The sequence below is a fragment of the Cyanistes caeruleus genome, chromosome 5, assembly GCF_971803275.1.
Source record: "Cyanistes caeruleus chromosome 5, bCyaCae1.hap1.1, whole genome shotgun sequence".
Lineage (NCBI taxonomy): Eukaryota > Metazoa > Chordata > Aves > Passeriformes > Paridae > Cyanistes > Cyanistes caeruleus.
Genome location: NC_141705.1, coordinates 42,697,563 through 42,718,188, shown reverse-complemented (window position 1 = coordinate 42,718,188; position 20,626 = coordinate 42,697,563). Strand labels below are relative to the sequence as shown.

General features: G+C 44.6%; 1 protein-coding gene across 7 annotated transcripts; it reads left to right on the top strand.

Moving 5' to 3' along the window:
- Positions 1–749: 749 nt before the first annotated feature.
- LOC111927833 (toll-like receptor 2 type-1) lies at positions 750–20,183 on the top strand. Of its 7 annotated transcripts, XM_023924846.2 has the most exons (6): positions 750–1,010; positions 8,782–8,836; positions 11,634–11,789; positions 12,494–12,777; positions 15,005–15,623; positions 17,433–20,183. In XM_023924846.2, the coding sequence occupies exon 6, from the start codon at positions 17,437–17,439 to the stop codon at positions 19,816–19,818; it is 2,382 nt and encodes a 793-aa protein (XP_023780614.2). In that variant the 5' UTR covers positions 750–1,010; positions 8,782–8,836; positions 11,634–11,789; positions 12,494–12,777; positions 15,005–15,623; positions 17,433–17,436; the 3' UTR covers positions 19,819–20,183. The 7 variants fall into 7 exon arrangements, with proteins under 7 accessions (XP_023780614.2, XP_086747431.1, XP_086747432.1 ...); XM_086891307.1 differs by lacking the exon at positions 11,634–11,789 and having other exon boundaries at positions 884–1,010; positions 15,552–15,623; XM_023924847.2 differs by lacking the exons at positions 750–1,010; positions 11,634–11,789 and adding an exon at positions 6,746–6,970.
- Positions 20,184–20,626: the final 443 nt, after the last annotated feature.

Sequence of the window (20,626 nt, the reverse complement as noted above, 5' to 3'; positions counted from 1 at the left end):
ACACTTCATAGTGTCCAGGCATTGACTGTTTTCCCAAGGAGAGAACTGGGAAGAAATGACAGCCACCCCTGCTTTCTGCTCCTGGCAGGTTTGTGGATTACATGTGGATTGTGAACTAGGGAGATACCACTTACCACTGTCCTTGATTTTCACAGGGTATATTGGCCTGTATTGGGCCAGTATTTCCATTATGGAGCCAGAGAATATTCCTGGCACATTTCCTGAAGGTTGGTACTGAGAGACAGCACTTGGACAAAGCCAGAATCTGTGGCAGGGCGTTTGCCTGCCCTAGCCTTGTTGGGCTGCAGCAAGCCCCTCACAGCATTACGCTGCAGAGCTGCAGGAAAGGGAACATCCAACGTAGCTTCCCTGTAGGAGAGAGGGGCAGTGCCCTGCTGGGACCCTCTTGGTGGTAGGTGGGGCTGGTACAGTGTTGAACTTGCAAGGTGGGATTTGGAGAGCCCAGCAGTCTGGCTGCCACAGGTCCAGCCTGGGAGCCTGGTTTGAAGTCCATGGGAGCGGCAGATGGGCTAGGCCAAGCTGCAAGTACCACCCGCGGGGTTCAGAGCTGCGGGGACACTGCTGTCCCTGAGGCAGGCCCAAATGAGGAGCACCATCGTTACTTGCTCGTCTGAATTTGTCACAAGCACGGTGGCAATTGGCAGATGTGGCCTGCAGCTGTTGCAGGTGGATCTGGGCGTGCAGCACTGCTCCAGCTGCTCGAAGAAGCCAGGACCAGCAACACTGGCAGAATGAGCCTGAAAGCTCAGAGGGCAGGTGAGACATCTGATTGCCGGGGGGCAGATGAGTTCATTGGAGATCTGTTAACTTAATCTTCTGAAGAGAGCGGAAGGGGAGGAAGGAAGGGAGGTTTCTGCCACTTACACTAGGAATGACAGTGCCTGCAGCTCCACCACCCAACTTCTTTCCGCCTCTGGAGAAGCCTTGGTGACTCCTGGGAAGTCGTGGCCTTCACAGCACCACAAGTCCCTGCAGAGCCGTCCTACCAGGTGAGCTCCTGGCTGATAGGTTGGTTTTTCCTTTTTGGCATTTGTTTTCTTTACTTTCATCCTTGCGAAACACTGTTGTTTATTTTTCTTAGTCACTGAGTCACCTCCCTCTGCTTTTGCCCTTTTCACATATTTGCTGTGCTTTCAGCAATTACAGGAAGAAGTGCACAGTGGCACTTCCCTGTCACCATGGGCACGTTTTATTTCTGCCTTTGATTGCCCTGTCCTGTTGCTCAGTCTCTCTGACCACTTCTATGGAGAAAAAGGCTCAGGGCAGGGCTTATCAGGTCTGTAATACTCTGGGTGGAGCGAAGGCTCACTGTCTCCCCAGGACTGCCGTGCTGCCATGGCCCTACCCTGTTCCTATGGCAATGCAACACTCACCCTGCCTTTCTGACAGAGGTTGGTGTCCCAGTGGAAGGAGGAGGTCCCTGGTGTTGCTTGGAGCAGTTGCCCCATCCTGCACAGGAAGACTCGCTTTGCTGGGCAAGTCCCAGTGACGATTCCTGTCTCTGCAAGCTGAGGGATGTGGAGGAGTGGAAGACAGTGGGTGAGCTCTGCTCCACTCTGCTCTTTTGAGCAAATGACAGAAGAGAGCAGGGGAGAGGATTTGTCATTCCAGCCCTATAAGGGGGCATTGTATCTGAGGCCCTGGGGGCTTGCACCCATCTCTGCAGCTCACTACTGATGTGTGGATGTAGGCACTCCTGGCCTGCTGCAAGCTGAACATTGCTGTTTCTTCCTCCATCTCCAATGTGGGTTTCCCTGCAAAATCTGTCTGTGCCAGCTTGACAAAAACACCTCCTTTGTAAATGTGGGCCACACACTGTGCAGCTCACTTTTTCTGCTCTGCTGTATTCTATTTCCTACTGAGTCCTTCAGCAACGGCAGCAGCACAGTCCCTCAAACAACTTTACCCCTGGGATTGCTCTGAAGGATTTTTCTCCTGGTTGTATGTGGGAGTTACTCCTGGGCTGTTTGGGGTTTTAGCAGTCTTGTTTAGAGGCAATGGAGGTCTGGATGATTCCATATGGCCCCCTGCACCTCTCTGCAGGTTTTATTGCCAGCAGCCTGCACATGCAGGGACCATGCTGGCTTGCAATGCAGAACCTGCCCAGTGTACAAGCTAGTGCCAGATGAACTTCTCTGACTTTTGTGGACTAGCTTCTCACCTAGCATGAACTGGTGATTTAGTCACTATTTTAGCTGTCAGCTAAATTGCCAGCAGCCAGGTTTGGCTTGCAACTGAGCACAAGTGTATGCATCTCTTGGAAGGACAATGTTACCCTCATGAGTGACCAAAAAGGCCCCATCCTCTTCAGTAAACTCAGCTCTTCTGCAGGGATTTTGAGAAGGCAACAGATCATACCCATGACTGTGCCTGCCATGTTCTGGGTTATGATTGCTGAGCCCAGGGGCTGACAGGCTGTGTTTGACAGACCTCTTCAACCACTCTGGAAAACCAGCTCCATTTCCTAGGAGCAATTTAGTTTTAATTTTGACTGGATGTCCAATTTGTGAAGGAAAGCTAGTGCTTTCACACATCTTTGTTAGCACAGATGTGCGGGGAGCCTGCTCCAGCTCTCAGAGACAGCAACATGGAAGGTGGGCTGCCTTCCCTGGGCTGGGTGTCAGCAGGTGCTATTTCAGTATTAGAAATAATAATAGCAGTGCAGGGCTATTTCAAAACTGTAAATAACATTTTCATGCAGTGCTGGGGTGCTGCAACAGTGCACTTGTCCATCAGTGCCTTACAAGAACCTGCTACCATATCTGGTTGTGATTTAGTGAAAAATATTTCACTTCATTCACTGAACACAGCCTTGTTAGATAAAAGGTGATGTACAGTGTGGTGTAGGAAATGCTGAACAGTGCAAACCAGATGCTGGAGATGATAAGGGAAGCTTGCAGAAATGTCAGGAAATGCTGTACCATTCCCACCACTCTCCTCAGACCTGTGAGACAGTGGAGCTGTTTCCTCTCTTATCAGCTGCATTCATATGAGAAAGGAAGCATGCCAGAAGTGTTCTTCCCGCTGCTTGCAGGCAGGCTGGCTCATTCTGCCTCCAGCCCACCTCAGGACAGCACGTGCACGTCCTGGACAGGGCACATGGCACTTGTGAGGGAATGGAAAATTACCTCATTGCTGCCCTGTTTCCAAACCATAGTGGGAAGCCCTTGCTTCTCCTTGATTTCCACCACACTTCTCAGCCACGCAGCCCGCAGTCTGTGGTGTGAATGGCTTCTGGAGCTCAGTGGCAGTTTCGTATTGATCAGCTCTTTCCAGAGCTGCCTGCAGGTCGATCAGTCCCTCTGCAGGCAAGCAAGCAGCTGTTAACAAGAGGAGATTACCACTGTTGGTAAAAGCCTCTGCTTAATCCCAGATTGTCTTCCTCCTTTGGTTATTAGCTTCAATTAGGCACCTTACAGTCCCACCTATTGGCTAAGGACATGGGGCATTCACTGTACTTTATTTCAGGCTCTCCCTGTTAGCACAGTGTACAGTTCAGGCATTTGCCAAATGCATACCAGGTTTCAGTTTTTCCCCTCTGTATGTCCCTGTAATGCACTGCACTTTCCAGGGTTGCTAGAAATCAGACCATAGATGTCTTTTGCTTAATCAAGGCTCAGCTGTCTAATTTTCCCACACCGGCCCTCTGGTGAGCACAGATGTGGCTGAGCCATTTTCTCCTGACACTTTGCTATCGCTTTCACCACTCACACCTCACAGCAAGTGCAGCTGATCTCCCTGTCTCAGCTTGCAGGGTTTGCTTTTGCTTTTGATTGCAGTCTGGAACATCACAGCTCGGCATGGCCTGGCCTGAGCCATCTGTGGCTGACAAGGTGGGATGCTCCTGATGGCAAGCAGAAACTTGGGACACAAAGACCTGATGGAAATGCCCAGGCTTTTCCATCCATCCACAGCCTGCTTAGCTCACAGTGACACAATCTTTTCTTGTCTGTAAGTACTTCTGCCTTCTGAGTGAAGTTCACAGGCAACATTGAGTTTCTCTTGTAGTAGGTGAATTTCATGACCCAGTTTGATACCTCACAGTAATGTGCAACGTGGGATTGCCCTTAATTCACAGTAGCATTAAGGAGAGGTATCTTTGTGCCTTTTATGGATGACCTGCATAGTCACTGTTTGGTGGAGGGTTTGTTTGGACTTGTTTTAAGAAAGTAACCTTTCTATTTACTTGAAAGGTTTTTAATAACAGTTCTGTTTAAGTACTGATAAATTGCAATTAGTTGAGGACCAAATAATGGCTTATACAAATGCTTCACAATCCTTAAGTGAAATATTTGTTTACTCTTTTTGAATAGTTTCCTTAGTAAAATGTATGCCTGGGTGCATCTTCCAGAATGGCAGATGTGACTGATGCTCAGTAAGTTGCAGGTTTGATTTTGGCTGCAAGAACCTCATTTGTCATTTCCTGTAATAGGGAAATTTAACCAGGACAGTATTATTCTTTCTGAAGAGCTGATTTGATGGGCGAGTGAAAGGACATGGCCTTTGTTTTGTCCTTCTCCTTGCTTCCTCTTGTCTGAGTAGTCCTATGTTAGTTGAACAGCCCCATCAGAGAACCTGTCAAGCAGAAGTTTAGCTGTCTTGGCCAGAGCATCATTCATATTTCATACAGAGAGTTTGTTAGAGAAGCCCTCAAAAAACTGAGTACTGATTTCTATGAATAAAAATAGGAAACAGATGGCATCAATTCCAAGTGGTCAAGTGGTTTTTAACTAGTCCAGTAACTCATGTTCTCAAATGCCTACAAAATATTACAGTTTTATCTTAGCAAAGATCAAAATAACTTTAAAGCTGTTACCAGGCATACACAGCCATGTGTTCTAATACATGACAGACCAAATGTATCCTTACAGCAATGGGACTGACTTGCCAATTTCAAATTCCCCCTTGTACTCCTGCAGTGAATAATGCCTAATGACTGCTCTGGTTGGGTTTTTTTTTATTATTATTTTTATTACTACTACTGTGGACCCAGTGTTGTCTCAAACATGCTGCAGGTATTAAGAGAAGTCTGCAAGTCTGGGATCTGAGAGAGAGCCTGGTTAGGAAGCATTTCCTGAGAGGAAGGAGTAGGAAGCCTCTGGAGCCTCCCAGGTCTGAAGTGTCTGTCAGCATCTACTGCTGTTTAGATCAGTCTGCTTACTCATATGTATCTGTATTAGCTCTTAGAAGAATACAGGGAGAAGACAGACTATAGCATGCCAACACAGATGTGCACAAGCAGGCTCTGCACTGCAGCACAGTCTCTCAGACAGGTTGTATCTATGATGTCTAAGATGACTGAACCCACGGGAACTGCAGCACTGCCTAGCAGCAGGTGGAAATGTTGTGTGCCAGCTGCTGCAAACTCCAAAAACAAGCCTCAGCTGTACAATTTATTCTGAAAACTGTTTTCCAATTGTACAATTTATTCTGATGGCAGAGGAGGCCATTTGTCACATGCTGGAATAAACCTTTCAGAGTCCACACTGTGGAGTTACAGTTGAGCTAATGCTTGCCCTTGTGCAAGATGCTGACTTTGATTAGTTTGTCTGCATGACAGCTGCTTCTGCTTTCTGCAAACACTGCACACTGGTTTACAGTCTGTCTCTCTCTGGTGCCTTGCTGCTCTGCTCTGAGAGCCAAACTCTGCCAGGGGAGGGGAATGCTGCTGTGTGTGCTGGGACTCTTGGCCCCTTTTCCCTCACTGAAACTTGCCTTCCCAGGACATGGGCTTCTCTTTTGTTTCCCTGGTTTGTATGTTACATGAATGGTTGTTCTTAAAAAGTCTAACCTTTTACTTAGCTTGATTAAAAAGAATATTTTTGGCAGTGGAGATGGAAATATAAGCACACTTGAGAAATCTCTGGATCTGGTAATGGTACCCCTTCCCTGCATTCCCCATCAAAACAGCCTGGAGTTGAAGCTTCTGTGTATGAAGCTGAATGTCAAGGTCACCTCAGAAAATTATGCAAAAAGTCTGTAGCAGGGATTTTTTTTCCTTGAATTTCATCTTAGCCATTAGACTTTAATGTATCTCCTGAAACAAAGAGAGAAGGAAAGAATGTCAGCTCTCTTTTGGTAGGTAGGCGTAGGTTACAGTAGGTATATCAGCAAGTCACAGTTAGTGACATTTGTGCAGAGTTTTAAGAATTAGAAATCAGTCCTACCACAGTGACAAGCAAGAGAGAGACTTGATCAAAATTTGGGATCCTGCTGCCTCTTTAAACACATCAGTGTTTAGCTTTTGATTCTTGGATGTCCCATATTCAACTAACATTGATATCTGGAGACCCTGGAGTTTGGATTCCATAATTCCTGTTGGATTTCTGTGTCTGCTTCTGAGTGTGCTCAGGATGTCTCAGCACAGCTGGTACTCTGACAATGTCATCCATCTCTTGACAGTATCCTGTGGTTAAGCACTCGCTCGTATCTTTTTCACCCACATTTTCTGCAAGGCTAAATCCAATTCCTAATCACCTGGCTCCTTCAGAAAGCTTGTCCAGAAGAAGCACTCCTTTTGTTCTGTATCTCAGTTGTAGCAGCATTTACAGAGGTTTAGAGAGTCCATAAAAAAATTCCATCTCTCTCCTGTGAAACTGGAGCAAAAATCTTCCCTGAATTTCCTTATTGTCCTGCTTATTGCAGAAAAAGGAGCAGTGGTGACGGCTTACCTCAGTGATTTCCTCCTGCCACAGGACTCTTGAACAGAGGGTTACGCCCTCCCAGAGCCAGGCAAAGCCAGTCCTCTGTGTGCAGGAGCAGTCCTCTCCTGCTGCCTGCAAATGTATAGGGTAGATTGTATGTATGCAATTGTAGGGACCCATCTCTCAGCTGCTTCTCCACTGGTGGGGACTGGGAATTAGAGGATCTTGTTGCCCTTCTGACTTTCCACCCTGGAAGAGAGAACAAGCAAGCCCTGCTCCTGGACAGGTGGCCCTGCAGTGCCTCAGTAAGTTCACTATCTGATTTTCCCTCTAAAATGTGTTAGGAGTTCATCTAATTGCAGAGGACCTGCACTGCTAAAGGTGTGGGTTTATCTACAAAGTTGTTTTCTTGCACACCAGAAGTCACAGGGAAAAGCAAAGGTTGGAGAGGAAGGAAAACCTGTGGCTGAATTCTGGTGTGAGAAGCTTTTTAGGACAAACCAGCTTTGAGGCACCCTGGGCTTGCCACTTCCCCATGCCTTCAGGGTGAGGCTCTTGTTCTGCCTGTGAGGCCTGGTGAGCCGGTCCTAGCATGGTTGCATGAGACCAGCAGCTTCCCTATCCCTTCCTTCCCTGCTAGAGGTGTCCTTCACTCCTGATAGGTTACCAGGAAGGTTTTACTCCTCTTTGGATGGAAAGAACTGATCTGAGTAAGGCAGATCCTTGGAAAGACAAAGCAAAATTAATCTATTAATCATCATCCGTTTCTTTATTTATTTTGGGCATTACCTGGTTTCAGTGTTGTACAATATTTACCAAAGACGAGCAGCCAAAGTAAACCACACAAATGAAAAATTGCAAATGAAAGAGGCAGCCTCACGGCACAGCTGGTCCCATGCCTCCAAAGGCTTCAGTCATTTCAGATTAGGTGCACACTTGGCATTCTCTGGCAAATATGCTTGTCATCCTGGAAAAAAATCATCCTGGAAAAAAACTTGCCTCCATGCACAGCGACTGACAGAAAGCTGAGGCAGGTCTGGAAGGACTCTCTAGCAAGAGGAGGGATTAATGTGTCTGCTTGTTAACTCTGGCAGAGTGTGCAGTCGTCACCGTGCCAGAGTTAGGGAGAGCAATTGGAGAGGGATTATTTTATGACTGGTGGCATTCCTGGGGGATGGGGAATTTATTTGGGGCCTTCCTGCAAGGAGTAAAAAACAGAGGGGAGCACAAAGCAGTTCCTTCACAGATGGCAGGCTGTTTCGACATAAGGAGCCAAAACTGATGGAAACGTTCCCTTCTCCCTTAATCCAGTTGCAGACCTGACTCACCCTGACTGTGTTACTGGTATCAATGTTGTCCTGTTACACAGTGGGAAGTTATGAGCTCATGGATTTCATGTCCAGCAAACCAGCTTGCCAGCTCCTTGCTGAGTTCCCCCTGAAAAGGAAAGGGCTGCCCAGCCAGGAGGCAGGATTTCTCCACCTGCAGAAACAGGGAACAAGCCAAACTCATTCACAGTCTGTGCTTCATCACAAGAAGTGTGAGAAATACTTATTTTACAGAAAAGTTTAGACCACTGAACAGTAGGGGAGAAGAATCCGGCCAACCTTTACTTTATCCATCCCTTCTCCCATTACTCATTGCATTTTTGTTAGTGACTCTTGAAAAATTCTGTTCAGCTGGAAGGTCTTGCAAATATCAGAGAGGACACTGTCACAGGCAAACATGGAAACACCAGAGAGATCACAAAGAAAGATGCCTCTCAACAGAGGGTTGCACATCTCGGTATGTTCTGCCTGGCCTTTCGGTCCCAGATGTGAGCTGGGAACAAAGAGTTCAAGGAATGAATCCCAGAGAAATAAAGTACTCTAAAGAACAGATTTTAGAGAAATTTCTTGACACTATTAATCATGGAACATTCAGGAAATTAATTTTAAATGATGTCATAAAAATAGCACATGAAAGAAGTGTAAATGTAACATAATTTCTATAAATAGAAAAGAATATTTATGCTAACACCAGCGTAAATTATAAGCTGTAAACAAACCAGGCAGCCAGTCTGCTGTGTAGACACTGGATAATAAGACCCAAAGAAACAAATATCTTCTGCCCACAGGTGGAAACTTCATGGTGAGTTAAGTGTTGAAGGAGTATCACCAGATTGATACAAGGTAGGAGACTGCATCTAATTTGATGATCTTTCCCATGGTAGAGCAGATGTAAGGTAGATAAATTCTATTATGGTATGGCTGTCTCTCAGCCAGCTTACTCTGATCCTTTACTTCAGACCTATGGAGATCTGTCTATGGAGCTATGTAGTTTCAGCTATGGAGATGGAATTTGGGTGTTGTTTGCTGGCTTTTTACCTATATTTTCTTTGATTTCTCTTCCTTTGACAACTCCTCAGTCCAAAAGCTGTGAAATGCAGAGCAAGTTAATTGAAAGCATGAGTTACTGTACTTTCTGTACTTACTGAGATGTACATGAGTCTTTTTTGGCATTGCTAAAACCCTCTCTTGCATTGCCATGGCACTGCCATGCTCTTCCTGGCACGTCCATGTAACTTGGGCTGTTAGAGAGGCATTCAGCTCAAAGTTTGTAAATACAGGTATTTCACAGTTGTAGAAAATGCCTTAGTTTTGAGGTTGATTATCTGGTTTGGTGTGTTTCTTTCTGTAGATCCTGTGATAAAGACAAAAAGGCATCTGGCAGTGCAGGCACAAGTGACATGGCCTTTTCTGAATCTGTCATTACTAAACTGGTACTGTTACAGTCAAGAAAACTTACAGAAGACCAAGAAATGCAATCTGAGGATAATTTAGAAGGAAAGATTGAAATAGCTGAGTGTGTGCTTGAAAATCAGCCTGGGCTGTGTGTTTACAGTCATATTCAAATTCAGAAAGTCAGAGAATGGTCCAACATTGGAAATAACCTATTATTTGAAGATGGTTTGGTGGCTCTATCAGAAACCACACACACTTTTAAAATACTGACATCTTTTTATGATCAGGCTTTTTATTTTCAAAAAAAATTATATTTTCATGCATGTTTATGACTTGGATGAAGTCAAGCTTCTAAAAAGTTTGTTTAAAAAATTATACAGTTGCAAAAAAGGACAATAAAAACAATCCCTGAAAGAGATTCACAAAAGATGTTATTTTTCCAGTGAGTGAAAAAAACTCTAAGAAACAGTACCTTAGATACTTCAGTATTTTTAAAAAATGTGGAGTTTTGATAGGATATTAAACAGAAAAGCACCTATGCTAAAGACAGAACTTCTGAGGTCTTGAATAGCTGAGAAAAATAGATTTGGAATTGACTAGTTTTCTCTTCCTGAAATCCACTGTCATGTCTGAAATATTTTATGGTATCAGATACAGAAGGAATCAGCAGCTGAATGCAAAGCCTGAACTACCTGTAAAAAATACATCCTGACATTATCTGTTTTGGAACAAATACAAAAATTTTGGGTTTTTTATGGTACTTGATAATGATCATATCCTGCTCAGATTCTTGCCCAACTGTTAAACACAATTTTTTTCTATTGTATAACAAGCAGTTAAATATGTATCTCTTCATCCCAGCAAAGTGCTTTCCACCTCCATACAGGAAACAAACTCTAGCTGGGTCTGCAATGACTTGGTCCTAGTCCCAGGAATGTTTCCCTTCCATTAAAAAACCTCCAAGAAACAAAAACTCAAAACAAAACAGGAAAAATAAAGCACTTTTTTCAGCCTATTAGCACTAGATATGCATAAGTACAAAAAATGTCCATGCATTCCTCTGAATGAGGCAAGACAAGGTTTGCTGGACCTTCCCACACTGGAATGCAGCAACATGCATGTCCCTTTGCTCAGCCTCTCTTGAAGGACCTTTTACTTGGGGCTGAGCGAAGCGTTTTTCCTCCTTATGGGAAATTCCGGTGCCAGGATGTTAAACCCTGACTTCCTCACAACAGCCTGCCAGTGATGACTTGCACCCGGTGGGCTGTGACAGGGTATTTTCTCTCCTGGTGAGATGAAATGAAGCAGAAGCTGTCCAAACAGTGAGCATAATAGGTCCCATTCCTCTTTCTTCCTGAGCCTGCCTCCCTGGTAGTGCAGCCTGTACTGGGAGCCTATAGCCATAGGTGTTTGTGGCTCTGTCCAAAAACCTACAAAATCCTTGTTTGGAAACAGGAATGGCACCTCTTTTTTAAAAAACTGGAAATGTGGCTTAGATGTCCAAATACCATTCTGGGCAGCCTGTAAGAAATTATCTCTGTCATATAGTCTGGGATACAGCAAAGCAAACTGAGCAAAACAAAAGAGTGAGATAGATATGGAGCAAAGAAAAAAGTCCTTCAAAACACTCCGTGAGTGGTACTTGGGAAAGCTACACAGAAGTATTTCCTGAAGATCTCTAAAAAAACTTAAGGACCATCTTTGTACTTTGATAATGCTGAACCAGTTAACATTTTGAAAATTGTAGAAAATATTCTAAAAGAAAATATGATTTCCAGATTATGTCAGTTTTTAGTGGATGTATCCCCAGAGCAGTGAGCTGGGGGCCTATCTGCCCAAGTACATTTGGGCTGAACTCTGAGGTCCAATACCATGTGTATGTTTCAGGTTTCTGAGTCCTACAGCCTGAGTAGGCTCTCCCTCTGGCACACCTGTGGAGGTCCAGGGCTGTGAATATGGCATGAAAAAGGGCTGGTGCAGCCAAGCTGGTCTGTCAGAAAAGCTGAGGTCGGGGCTGCTCTGAGGAGCGTGGGTTTGGACACCTCTCTCCATGTATGGTTCCCATTTCCACATCTTCTCTGGGAGCTGAAGATGCCCCTTTCACAGGGATTCAGGAAGCTCTGGGAGGTGCTCAAGGAGGTTGTACTCAACCAGATATACTTCCAGACAAACCTCTCCCACATGTGCATCAAGGGAGATCATCAGTTGCTGGTATCAACTTTGTATTTTGCCTTTCTCTCTGCAGCATGCCAGGAAGCCTCAAGCCAGACATGGGTCCCATTGTCCCCCCTGTATGTCCAGCATTTGTGTGTGGCTGAGCTACTCATCAGCACACTTGACTGGTGTCCAGCCCCATGCAGGCTGGGGGAACAGCAGCAATGTTTGGGGGGACCTGCTCCATGTGAGTTGTCTCAGAGTTCTCATTTTGGAGTAATAAATCTGTAGGGTGATAAGGGTATCAAAACCTGCCTTTTTTACTGTGTATTGCTGGAAAATATGTATTTGCTGTGTATCCTAGTATTCCTGTCAGAAAAAAAGATTTTTCACTGTACCTAAAGGGACAAGTAAGAAAGGAGCTGTGTTGTCCATGTAGGCTCTTTCCTGTTGATGCAGTTTCCTTGGAAGACAAGAACTCATCAAAAATACTTTGACAGAAATTACATATTTTCTCTTGTTGAGTCATGCTGTTACAATTATTCTAGAAAAATTAAACTTTCCATATCATTAAGATAAGCTTTGGTGTCTTAGCCTGCAAACTTCCCTGCAAGATACTCCTCAATTAAGGTAGCAAATCAGTGTTGTGTTTTCTCACTGAATGCTTTCAGAAAGGATATGACAAAAATAAATCCACAACTCTGCTTCCTTGGCAGAGACAGTACTGTAGGCTGGCTGCTGAATGACTAACCAGTTATATATCATTATGGCCTGCCACATCTGCAGGGTGAGGATTGCCCAGAAGAAAAACAAAGGTAATGGGTAACCTTTGCATTTAAACTTTCAGTCTGAAGTTCTAAGGGATTGAGCAGCTGGCAGGGTAGGCTTGATATGGAACACAACAAAGTTAAAATTATTTACTTTTTGTTATCATGTACCTTTTTGTTGTAGCTTGAAGATGAATACCTGAAGCCCTGCAAGACAGATTAAAGCACAGGCACCAGGAGTGCATGCAAAGAATCTGTTCCCAGGACCATGAATGGATGCCAAGCCACTCTGTTTTCAATTACATGAGTATTATACCTCCTGCTCCAAAGACTGCAATGACAGATTTGACTTTTGGCTTTTCCTTGCCATCCTTTTCTGGGGGCACTTAGGGTAAGAGTATCCTGGGTTCAGCCTGCCTGGTACTGCTGTGGCCAAGCTAACATGCTGGCATGTCCTGGTTTCCAGGGGTAAGTATGAGGAAGTAGTTTTGTGCTGTTTACAATGATTTGGAAAGTGTGCTTTCTGCTTGTGTCACAGGCTGGTCAATGGATTCATGCCTCCCTCCCTTTTCTACTGCTTCTGCTTTTTCTTTCAGGCAGGGATCTGGGCAGGGTGTTGCTGGGGTTGGGGCCCTTCTGAACTGCTCACTTGTCCTTTCTCAGCAGAAAAGCAACAGGCAGCTCTCAGTGTGGACACTGACATACAGAAGGAAAGAGAGGAAGGGGGGGATGGGCTGCAGGAGTCTTCTGTGAGAGACTGGGAACGGGAAGTGCTTAAAGAGTGCATCACACCCAGTTTGGGTACTGCTTGTGCTGCTGTTGGATAAATGGGAACATTTAAAGCAAGACAGCTTCAAAAATAATGACCACAGCTCTATCTTATCCCCAGCCACCTGCTGGTAAAGGCCTGTGTGGTGTCTTGCTTGGAACATCTGCAGTTACAAAAGCACAGGCTTGTTGCAGATGCATTTGCTTCTCTTAGGAAAATGTAATGTAGGTGAAGGCATGTGACTTGTTTTAAACAGCATAAAAGGTGAAGGTTAATCATAGCTTAAACTTGGAGGAGGAAGGAAAGCACCTACAAGATCAAGAAAGCATCTTTGTTCAAGGCTAAACATGTGGTTACTCTGGAGAAAAAGCAGTTGAAGAATATTCTCATCTAAAAAGAGAGCAGCTTTCTCCTACTTCAGAATCTTTGATTTCAAAAATTGTTTTGAGCCATGCTGAAGCTCAATTTGAAAGCTAATGCTCTGGGAGGCAGGTGATTGGTACTTTGTGTGTGGAACAGCTTGTGGAGAGCATTTTTACATCCTCAAACCTTCCTGAATCTGAATAATGTGATAAACCCTGACAATCACACCCATTTCTTGGCATTTTAAGCAGCTTGTTGAAATGGACTGCTTAGTTTGTGAACTGTGGCATGGTCACACCAGTTCTCTCTTTCTGAGAGAAACCAGAAACTTGGCCCAGTGCAGATCCATCCATGATGAGAGCTGGCTGAGCCTGGATGTTAGAAGATAGTGGTTTCTTCAGAAAAAAACAGCTGGTACCTACCTCAATTCTCCACAAATGCATGGTGATGAAGTTGTGACAGATAGAAGGGTGTGCCCATTTCACACTGAATTATGCACGTGGTCTTTTTCCCCAAAACTCTTCCCAATTAACTAAAATTTTTATTGTATCAGGGAGGTACAATTTTGAAGACAAAAATACATGGTAGCAAGTCTCATTGAACCCAGAGTTAATATTTTGAAAACTGAATTCTTCCCTATTGAAGAGCAAGAACCATTTCAGCTGAGAAGTGCTAGAGGGAAGAGGTGGCTTTGGGGAAGTGGATGACATCCTTTCGCTAAAAGACTATTTCCCTTCTCCACTCTGCCCCACAGCTGCTTTGCTATGTTTTTATTATATATTTTTAAAATCTAATATATTAATTATATTCTATTAATTATATTATATTATATTTTCTATTTTACAATGTTATGTTTATCAACTATCCTCTGTAGTAGACAGAAAATACAAGGGTATCTCAGTCTTTCAATTTCTTTTTCTCTCAACCTAATGTGCAATGCTAATGTCAGTGCAGTGGGACTGAAGGTTGCTATGAGGTGTGTTTGGGCTCCCTGTGGGCTTTGCCACCCTTGATCACACAGACACTGTGTGGGCCCTCTGACATGTGGCAGGAATCAGTCTGTCTGTCTGCTCTCAGGCTGGTACTTCTTTGTGCAAGATGGCAGCAAAGTGTGACAATTTCTGAACACAGGGAAAAAAAGGTAACTGCAGTAGGAATGTTAGTGTTTGAATTTCATGGGCTTCCCTTTCAGAGTTGGTAGTCCCCTTATGCAGGCAGCAGACTTGGCTATTTGACCAACCGTGTATTGCTTCAGTCAGGTTAAAATGAATACCATCAAACCTCCTCTCTCAAAATTGCCTTTGATATTTGCAGAGAGATACTTTGCTTCAGACTGTGTCTTGTGCTTCAGACAGAATAGAATTCCCATTCTTATTCGTTTTCTGTTGACAACATATGACTGTAGTGTGCTAGGAGACTAAAGGATGCTGAGTGTTTCTATAGTACTCTCCTTGACTAAACAATTTGACTCCAACATTTAATATATGTATCACTCTATATATTGATAATACTTTACAGAACTTACATAACTTGATTGTGCTGAGATGTTTTGTTTCTCAGCAGAGTGAACAACCCCCAGTGCCTACCAGACAAAAAGTATTAAAAGTAGAAATACAGGGAGGTAAATGCAGTTCTGCCTGAGAACTATTTCTGCACTTAATAGTGGAGGAAGTGATTATGAAAGAATGTCTTGCGCAAAATGTTTGCATCAGCCTTTCCAGCAATGCGAGTTGACTGACAAAAAGAAGGGACTGACACTAAATTTAATCTCTCAAAGAAGAGTTCAACCACAACCTGTTCTCATTTTTGTGTCCCCAGTCAGCAGCAACGTTAGAATTGGTTGAAATATGATTTTGAAGGGTGACCCATACAATACTGGACGATCCTGGACTCTTCAGAAGCCATGGTTTCCTCAGGGGAGCCACCACTAGGGAGAAAAGATGCAAACTGGTGTGATTCACTGGCTGCATATTTAAAGGACACTGGGAAACTTGGAACATGAAGTTTTGTTTGAAGAGAACAGAATATTTTCAGGCTGAAATATTTTCTCACTTCGGGACTCTCACCTCATCAGACCTGCCAAAATTTCCAGTTTTTGTTGTGCTTGCAGGTATGAGGTGACTATTCAGATGCCATAACCAGCACACGAAGAGACTGAAACACAGCATTGTGTATACACAAGGTAAGTAAGTACTTAACCTCTGCTTATTCAGGGTTTATGGGTACTGTTCATCTGGAATTGTTTATGGTTCAAACTTGGAGTGTTCTTTGGCACCTGTGCCAGGAAACACAGCCCTTCTTTACATTAAAGTCAATATTATTCTAATTACATCCACTGTTTATAGGGTGGCGGTAACATCCAATTCCCGTTGATTACTGGTGTTGTTTTACAGAAAAGTCTGATAGACTTCATTGCATATCAGCTTGTTCTGCCTTTCCAGTAAAGCACGTGAATTGCTTACACAGTGTGCAAAAGGGTGTGGCAGGAGCTCCGCTTTTAGAAGCACTGAGGCTGGTGAGACTCCATGCAGGGGACCCCCAGGTCTCTTCTAGGAAAGTTTGTGACGTTGGAAACCTCAGCCCACTGGAAGGGCTGAGAGGGGGGAACAGGCTCTGTTTGGGCTTCTGCCTGCCATCATGTAGCCATACAGAATGGGCCAGCTGACACTGCAAAGGCTGTGAGTGTTTGTAATCATAGAATTACAGAATCACTTTGGTTTAAAAAGACCCTTAAGACCATTGAGTCAAACCATTAGCCAAATACTGCCAAGCCTGCCACTAAACTATGTCCCTAAGCACCGTGTCTGCATGTCTTTTAAATACCTCCAGGGGTGGTGACTCCACCACTTCCTTGGCCTGTCTAGCCAGTGCTTGACTGCTCTTTCTGTGATATTTTTTTTTTTTTTTTCCCTAATATCCAATCTAAACTTCCTTGTTGCAACTTGAAGCCATTTCCTCTTTTCCTATCACTTTTTATCTGGGAGAAGAGACTGACCCCCACCTGACTGCAGCCTCATTTCAGGGAGTTGTAAAGAGTGATAAAGTCCCCCTCTGAGCCTCTTTTTCCTCTAGGCTAAACAACTACAGCTCCCTCAGCTGGTTCTCCTAAGACTTTCATTCTAAACCCTTCCCCAGCTCTGTTGCCCTGCTCTGCACATACTCCAACACCTCAGTGAATGTCCTTCTCAAAGTGAGAGGCCCGAAACTGAACACAGAATTTGAGGTGTGACTTCAGCAGTGCCAGGTACAAGGGGACAATCACTGCCCTGCTCCTGTTGGTCTCACTGTTGCTGATATAGGCCAGGATGCCATTTGCCTTCTTTGCCACCTGGGCACAGCTGTCTCATGTTCAGCTCCTGTTGACCAGTGCCTCCAGATCCTTTTCTGCTGGACAGCTTTTCAGCCACTCTGACCCCAGCATTTGGTGCTGCGTGGGGTTGTTGTGACCCAAGTGCAGCACATGGTGCTTCATTTTGTTGAATCTTATATAATTGGCCTCAGGCCATGGATCCATTCAATACAGATCCCTCTGTAGAGCCTCCTTACCCTTCAGCAGATCAACATTCCCACACAGCTTGGTGTTGTCTGCAAACTGGGTGTGCACTCAATCCCCTCATCCAGATCATTGATGGTCTATGTTCCACTACTTGGGGCTGAAACATCTAGCTGTTGCTTGTTTGCTGAGAGGAGACATAATGTAAGAGATGAAAGAGGTGAGAGCCATAGCTAATGTGCATATAAAAAACCAGGACACTAAGAATGGTCCTTTGTGGCTCTTAACAAGTGATATGTCTCTACTCCAGGGATGAGCAACACACCGTGGTAACAGGGTTGAGAAGCTCATGTAGGAGAGGAATACTGACATCACAGGATAACATTTAAAAAAAAATTAATCCTAGATTACAAGTAACATGGTGCAGGATTTCAAGAGTTTTCAGCTGCTGTTCAAAATTAATATTCAACCCTACCTTCTGTTCTTCGTTTCCTACAGCAAAATGCCCTTCCAAGCAAAACAGAAATCAAGAACTATGCACACCTGGCAAGCATTGGCCATCTACTTGGTCTTAGCTGCAAACCTCTCTGAACAGCAAGCACTGAAGCAGGCTTGTCCTTCATGCGATGCCAGTCAGCTTTGCCACTGCTCCTCCATGAGCTTGGCCTTCATTCCCCCTGGGCTCACGGCCAAAATCACAGTGTTAAACCTGGCCCACAACAGGATAAAGCGCATCCAATCCCAGGACCTGCAGCAGGCTGTGAACCTGAGAGCCCTGCAGCTGCAGTCCAACGAAATCAGCTCCATAGATGAGGACTCCTTCCAGTCCCTGGCAAAACTGGAGCTCTTGGACTTATCAAATAACAGCTTGGCTCACTTGTCCCCTCTGTGGTTTGGGCACCTTTTTTCACTCCAGCACCTCTACCTTCAAGGCAATCCCTACAGAGACCTGGGGCAGAGCTCCCCCTTTTCTAGCCTGAGGAACCTGAGCTCTCTCCACCTGGGCAGCCCGCAGCTCTCCGTGATAAGGCAAGGGAACTTTGAGGGCATTGAGTTTCTGCACAGGTTGTGGATTGATGGCAGCAATCTCAGTCAGTACGAGGAGGGAAGTTTGAAATCAATTAAGGAGATAAATCACATGATCATAAACCTAAAAGATAGTAATATATTCTCAGAAATTGTTAGGGATCTTCTGCACTCTGTCACTTGGCTGGAAGTGACAGAAATCAAATTACCACTTGAAAAAAAAAGCTTGGTGCAGAATTCTACACGTCCTTTTAGGTTACAAAAACTTACGCTTAAAGAAGCTTTCTTCACAGATCAAACGATTAGCCAAGCAATAGTGTTACTGAAGGAAATCACCTCTTTAAGACAGTTAGAGGCAATCAATTGTATGCTTGAGGGGAAAGGAATATGGAACACTGATGAAATTGCAAAGAGTGGGGAAAGTTTTGTTGAAACAATAACAATAATAAAGATAATGATTCAGAATTTTCATTTGTTTTTTGACCTGGAAGGCATGGAGTCACAAATAAACAATCTAAAAAGACTCGCTATTACAAGCTCTAATGTCTTCATGGTGCCATGCAAACTTGCAAGACATTTTTCATCACTTCTGTATCTGGACTTTCATGATAATTTGCTTGTAAGTAAGCGTTTAAATGAGACAATCTGTAGAGGTTCCTGGCCTTCATTGCAAACTTTAAATCTAAGTCAGAACTCTCTAAAATCTCTGGAAGAGACTGCAAAGTATACCTCTCGTCTACCCAATCTCAATAATCTTGATATTAGCCAAAATAGTTTTGGTGAGATTCCAGATGTGTGTAAATGGCCAGAAAACCTGAAATATTTAAATCTGTCCAGCACTCAAATTCCTAAAGTAACAAGCTGCATTCCTGAAACGCTGGAAGTTCTGGATGTTAGTGGAAACAACCTGAAGGAGTTTGGACTGCAGCTCCCACTTCTGAAAGAGCTGTACCTCACAAGAAACCAGCTGAAGGCCCTGCCGGGTGCTGCACCCATTCCAAACGTAGTGGCCTTGTCCGTCAGAAGAAACAAGCTGAACAGTTTCTCCAAGGAGGAGTTTGAGTCGTTCAGGAGAATGGAGCTGCTGGATGCCAGTGACAACAACTTCATCTGCTCCTGCGAGTTCCTCTCCTTCGTCCAGCACGAAGCCGGGATAGGCCAGGTGCTGGTGGGGTGGCCGGACAAGTACGTGTGTGACTCTCCGCTGGCGGTGAGAGGGGCGCAGGTTGGCGCTGTGCACCTGTCCCTGCTGGAGTGCCACAGGTCCCTGGTGGTGTCGTTGATCTGCGTGCTGGTGTTCCTGGTCATCCTGCTGCTGGTGGCCGTCGGCTACAAGTACCACGTGGTCTGGTACCTGCGGATGACGTGGGCGTGGCTGCAAGCCAAGCGGAAGCCCAAGCGCGCCCCGCCGAAGGACGTCTGCTACGACGCTTTTGTCTCCTACAGCGAGAACGACTCCGACTGGGTGGAGAACACCATGGTGCGGGAGCTGGAGCAGGCCTGCCCTCCCTTCCGGCTCTGCCTGCACAAGCGGGACTTTGTGCCTGGGAAGTGGATTGTGGACAACATCATCGACTCCATTGAGAAGAGCCACAAAACGCTCTTTGTGCTGTCCGAGCACTTTGTGCAGAGCGAGTGGTGCAAATACGAGCTGGACTTCTCACATTTCCGCCTATTTGATGAGAACAACGACGCGGCGATTCTTGTCCTCCTGGAGCCCATCCAGAGCAAAGCGATTCCCAAGAGATTCTGCAAGCTGCGGAAGATCATGAACACAAAGACTTACCTGGAGTGGCCTGCTGGGGAAGAGCAGCAGCAGATCTTTTGGGAAAACTTGAAAGGAGCCTTGAAGTCATAGAAGTTAACAGCCCCCATTTCTACATTTTTCCACAAAAGGCCGTATTACACTGTTTCTTGCTGCGTGGAATACTTTCTTTCTTATTTTTCTTTGTAACTGCAACTAGCTTTGTTGTGGATACGGATAATTGTAATTTTACCAACTGGAAAAGACCCGTTTTAGGCTTTCCAGTGTTTTGATACTCTGGTCTTTAAAAGCCCCTGACAATAACTATGATATTTGGAACCCTGTTGGACTTTAAATACATTTTACCGAGGGTGAGGTATTTCTGTACTTTTTACTCCTGTTACTATTATCCCAACTAGTTTCTAATAATGCCGTTGTAATGTGCAAATAAAATTAAAAGCCATGGGCTTCAATCAGTATTCCCCTGTGTCCATTTCTTCCTGCGAATGCTTGTTTGTCTCTTCATGATCACCACCATTTCCTTTCTACCCACCCACAGAAATAGGTGAAGCCTTCTATTTTTGGGTGTGAGACTGTGTTTCTAATGCATGGACTACTAGATGGTGTTGTAGACTGGCTCAGTTCTTAGTTTTGTTCTTCTACTTTGCAGAGCATATTTATGTAATCACTGGGCCATGCGCCTCTTACAGCTCTACTTATCTTCCTTTGTAGTCGGTGAAGGAAATTACAGGGATAAGAGGCAGTTCATCTCTCTGCTTCAGTGTGAGGTATCTCCCAGAATTACATATTGTTCTTCACTGATTGCAAAGGGTGTCTAAACAAGCAGGTAGATGTTTATATTAAGGTAGTTAGTCCCATGCTGAGTGCTTGGATTTCTTGGGTTTTAGAGGTTCTTATGGTA

Excerpts from the sequence above, each read along its gene's own strand:
- LOC111927833 (XM_023924846.2), top strand. The coding sequence starts at position 17,437 with ATGCCCTTCCAAGCAAAACAGAAATCAAGAACTATGCACACCTGGCAA.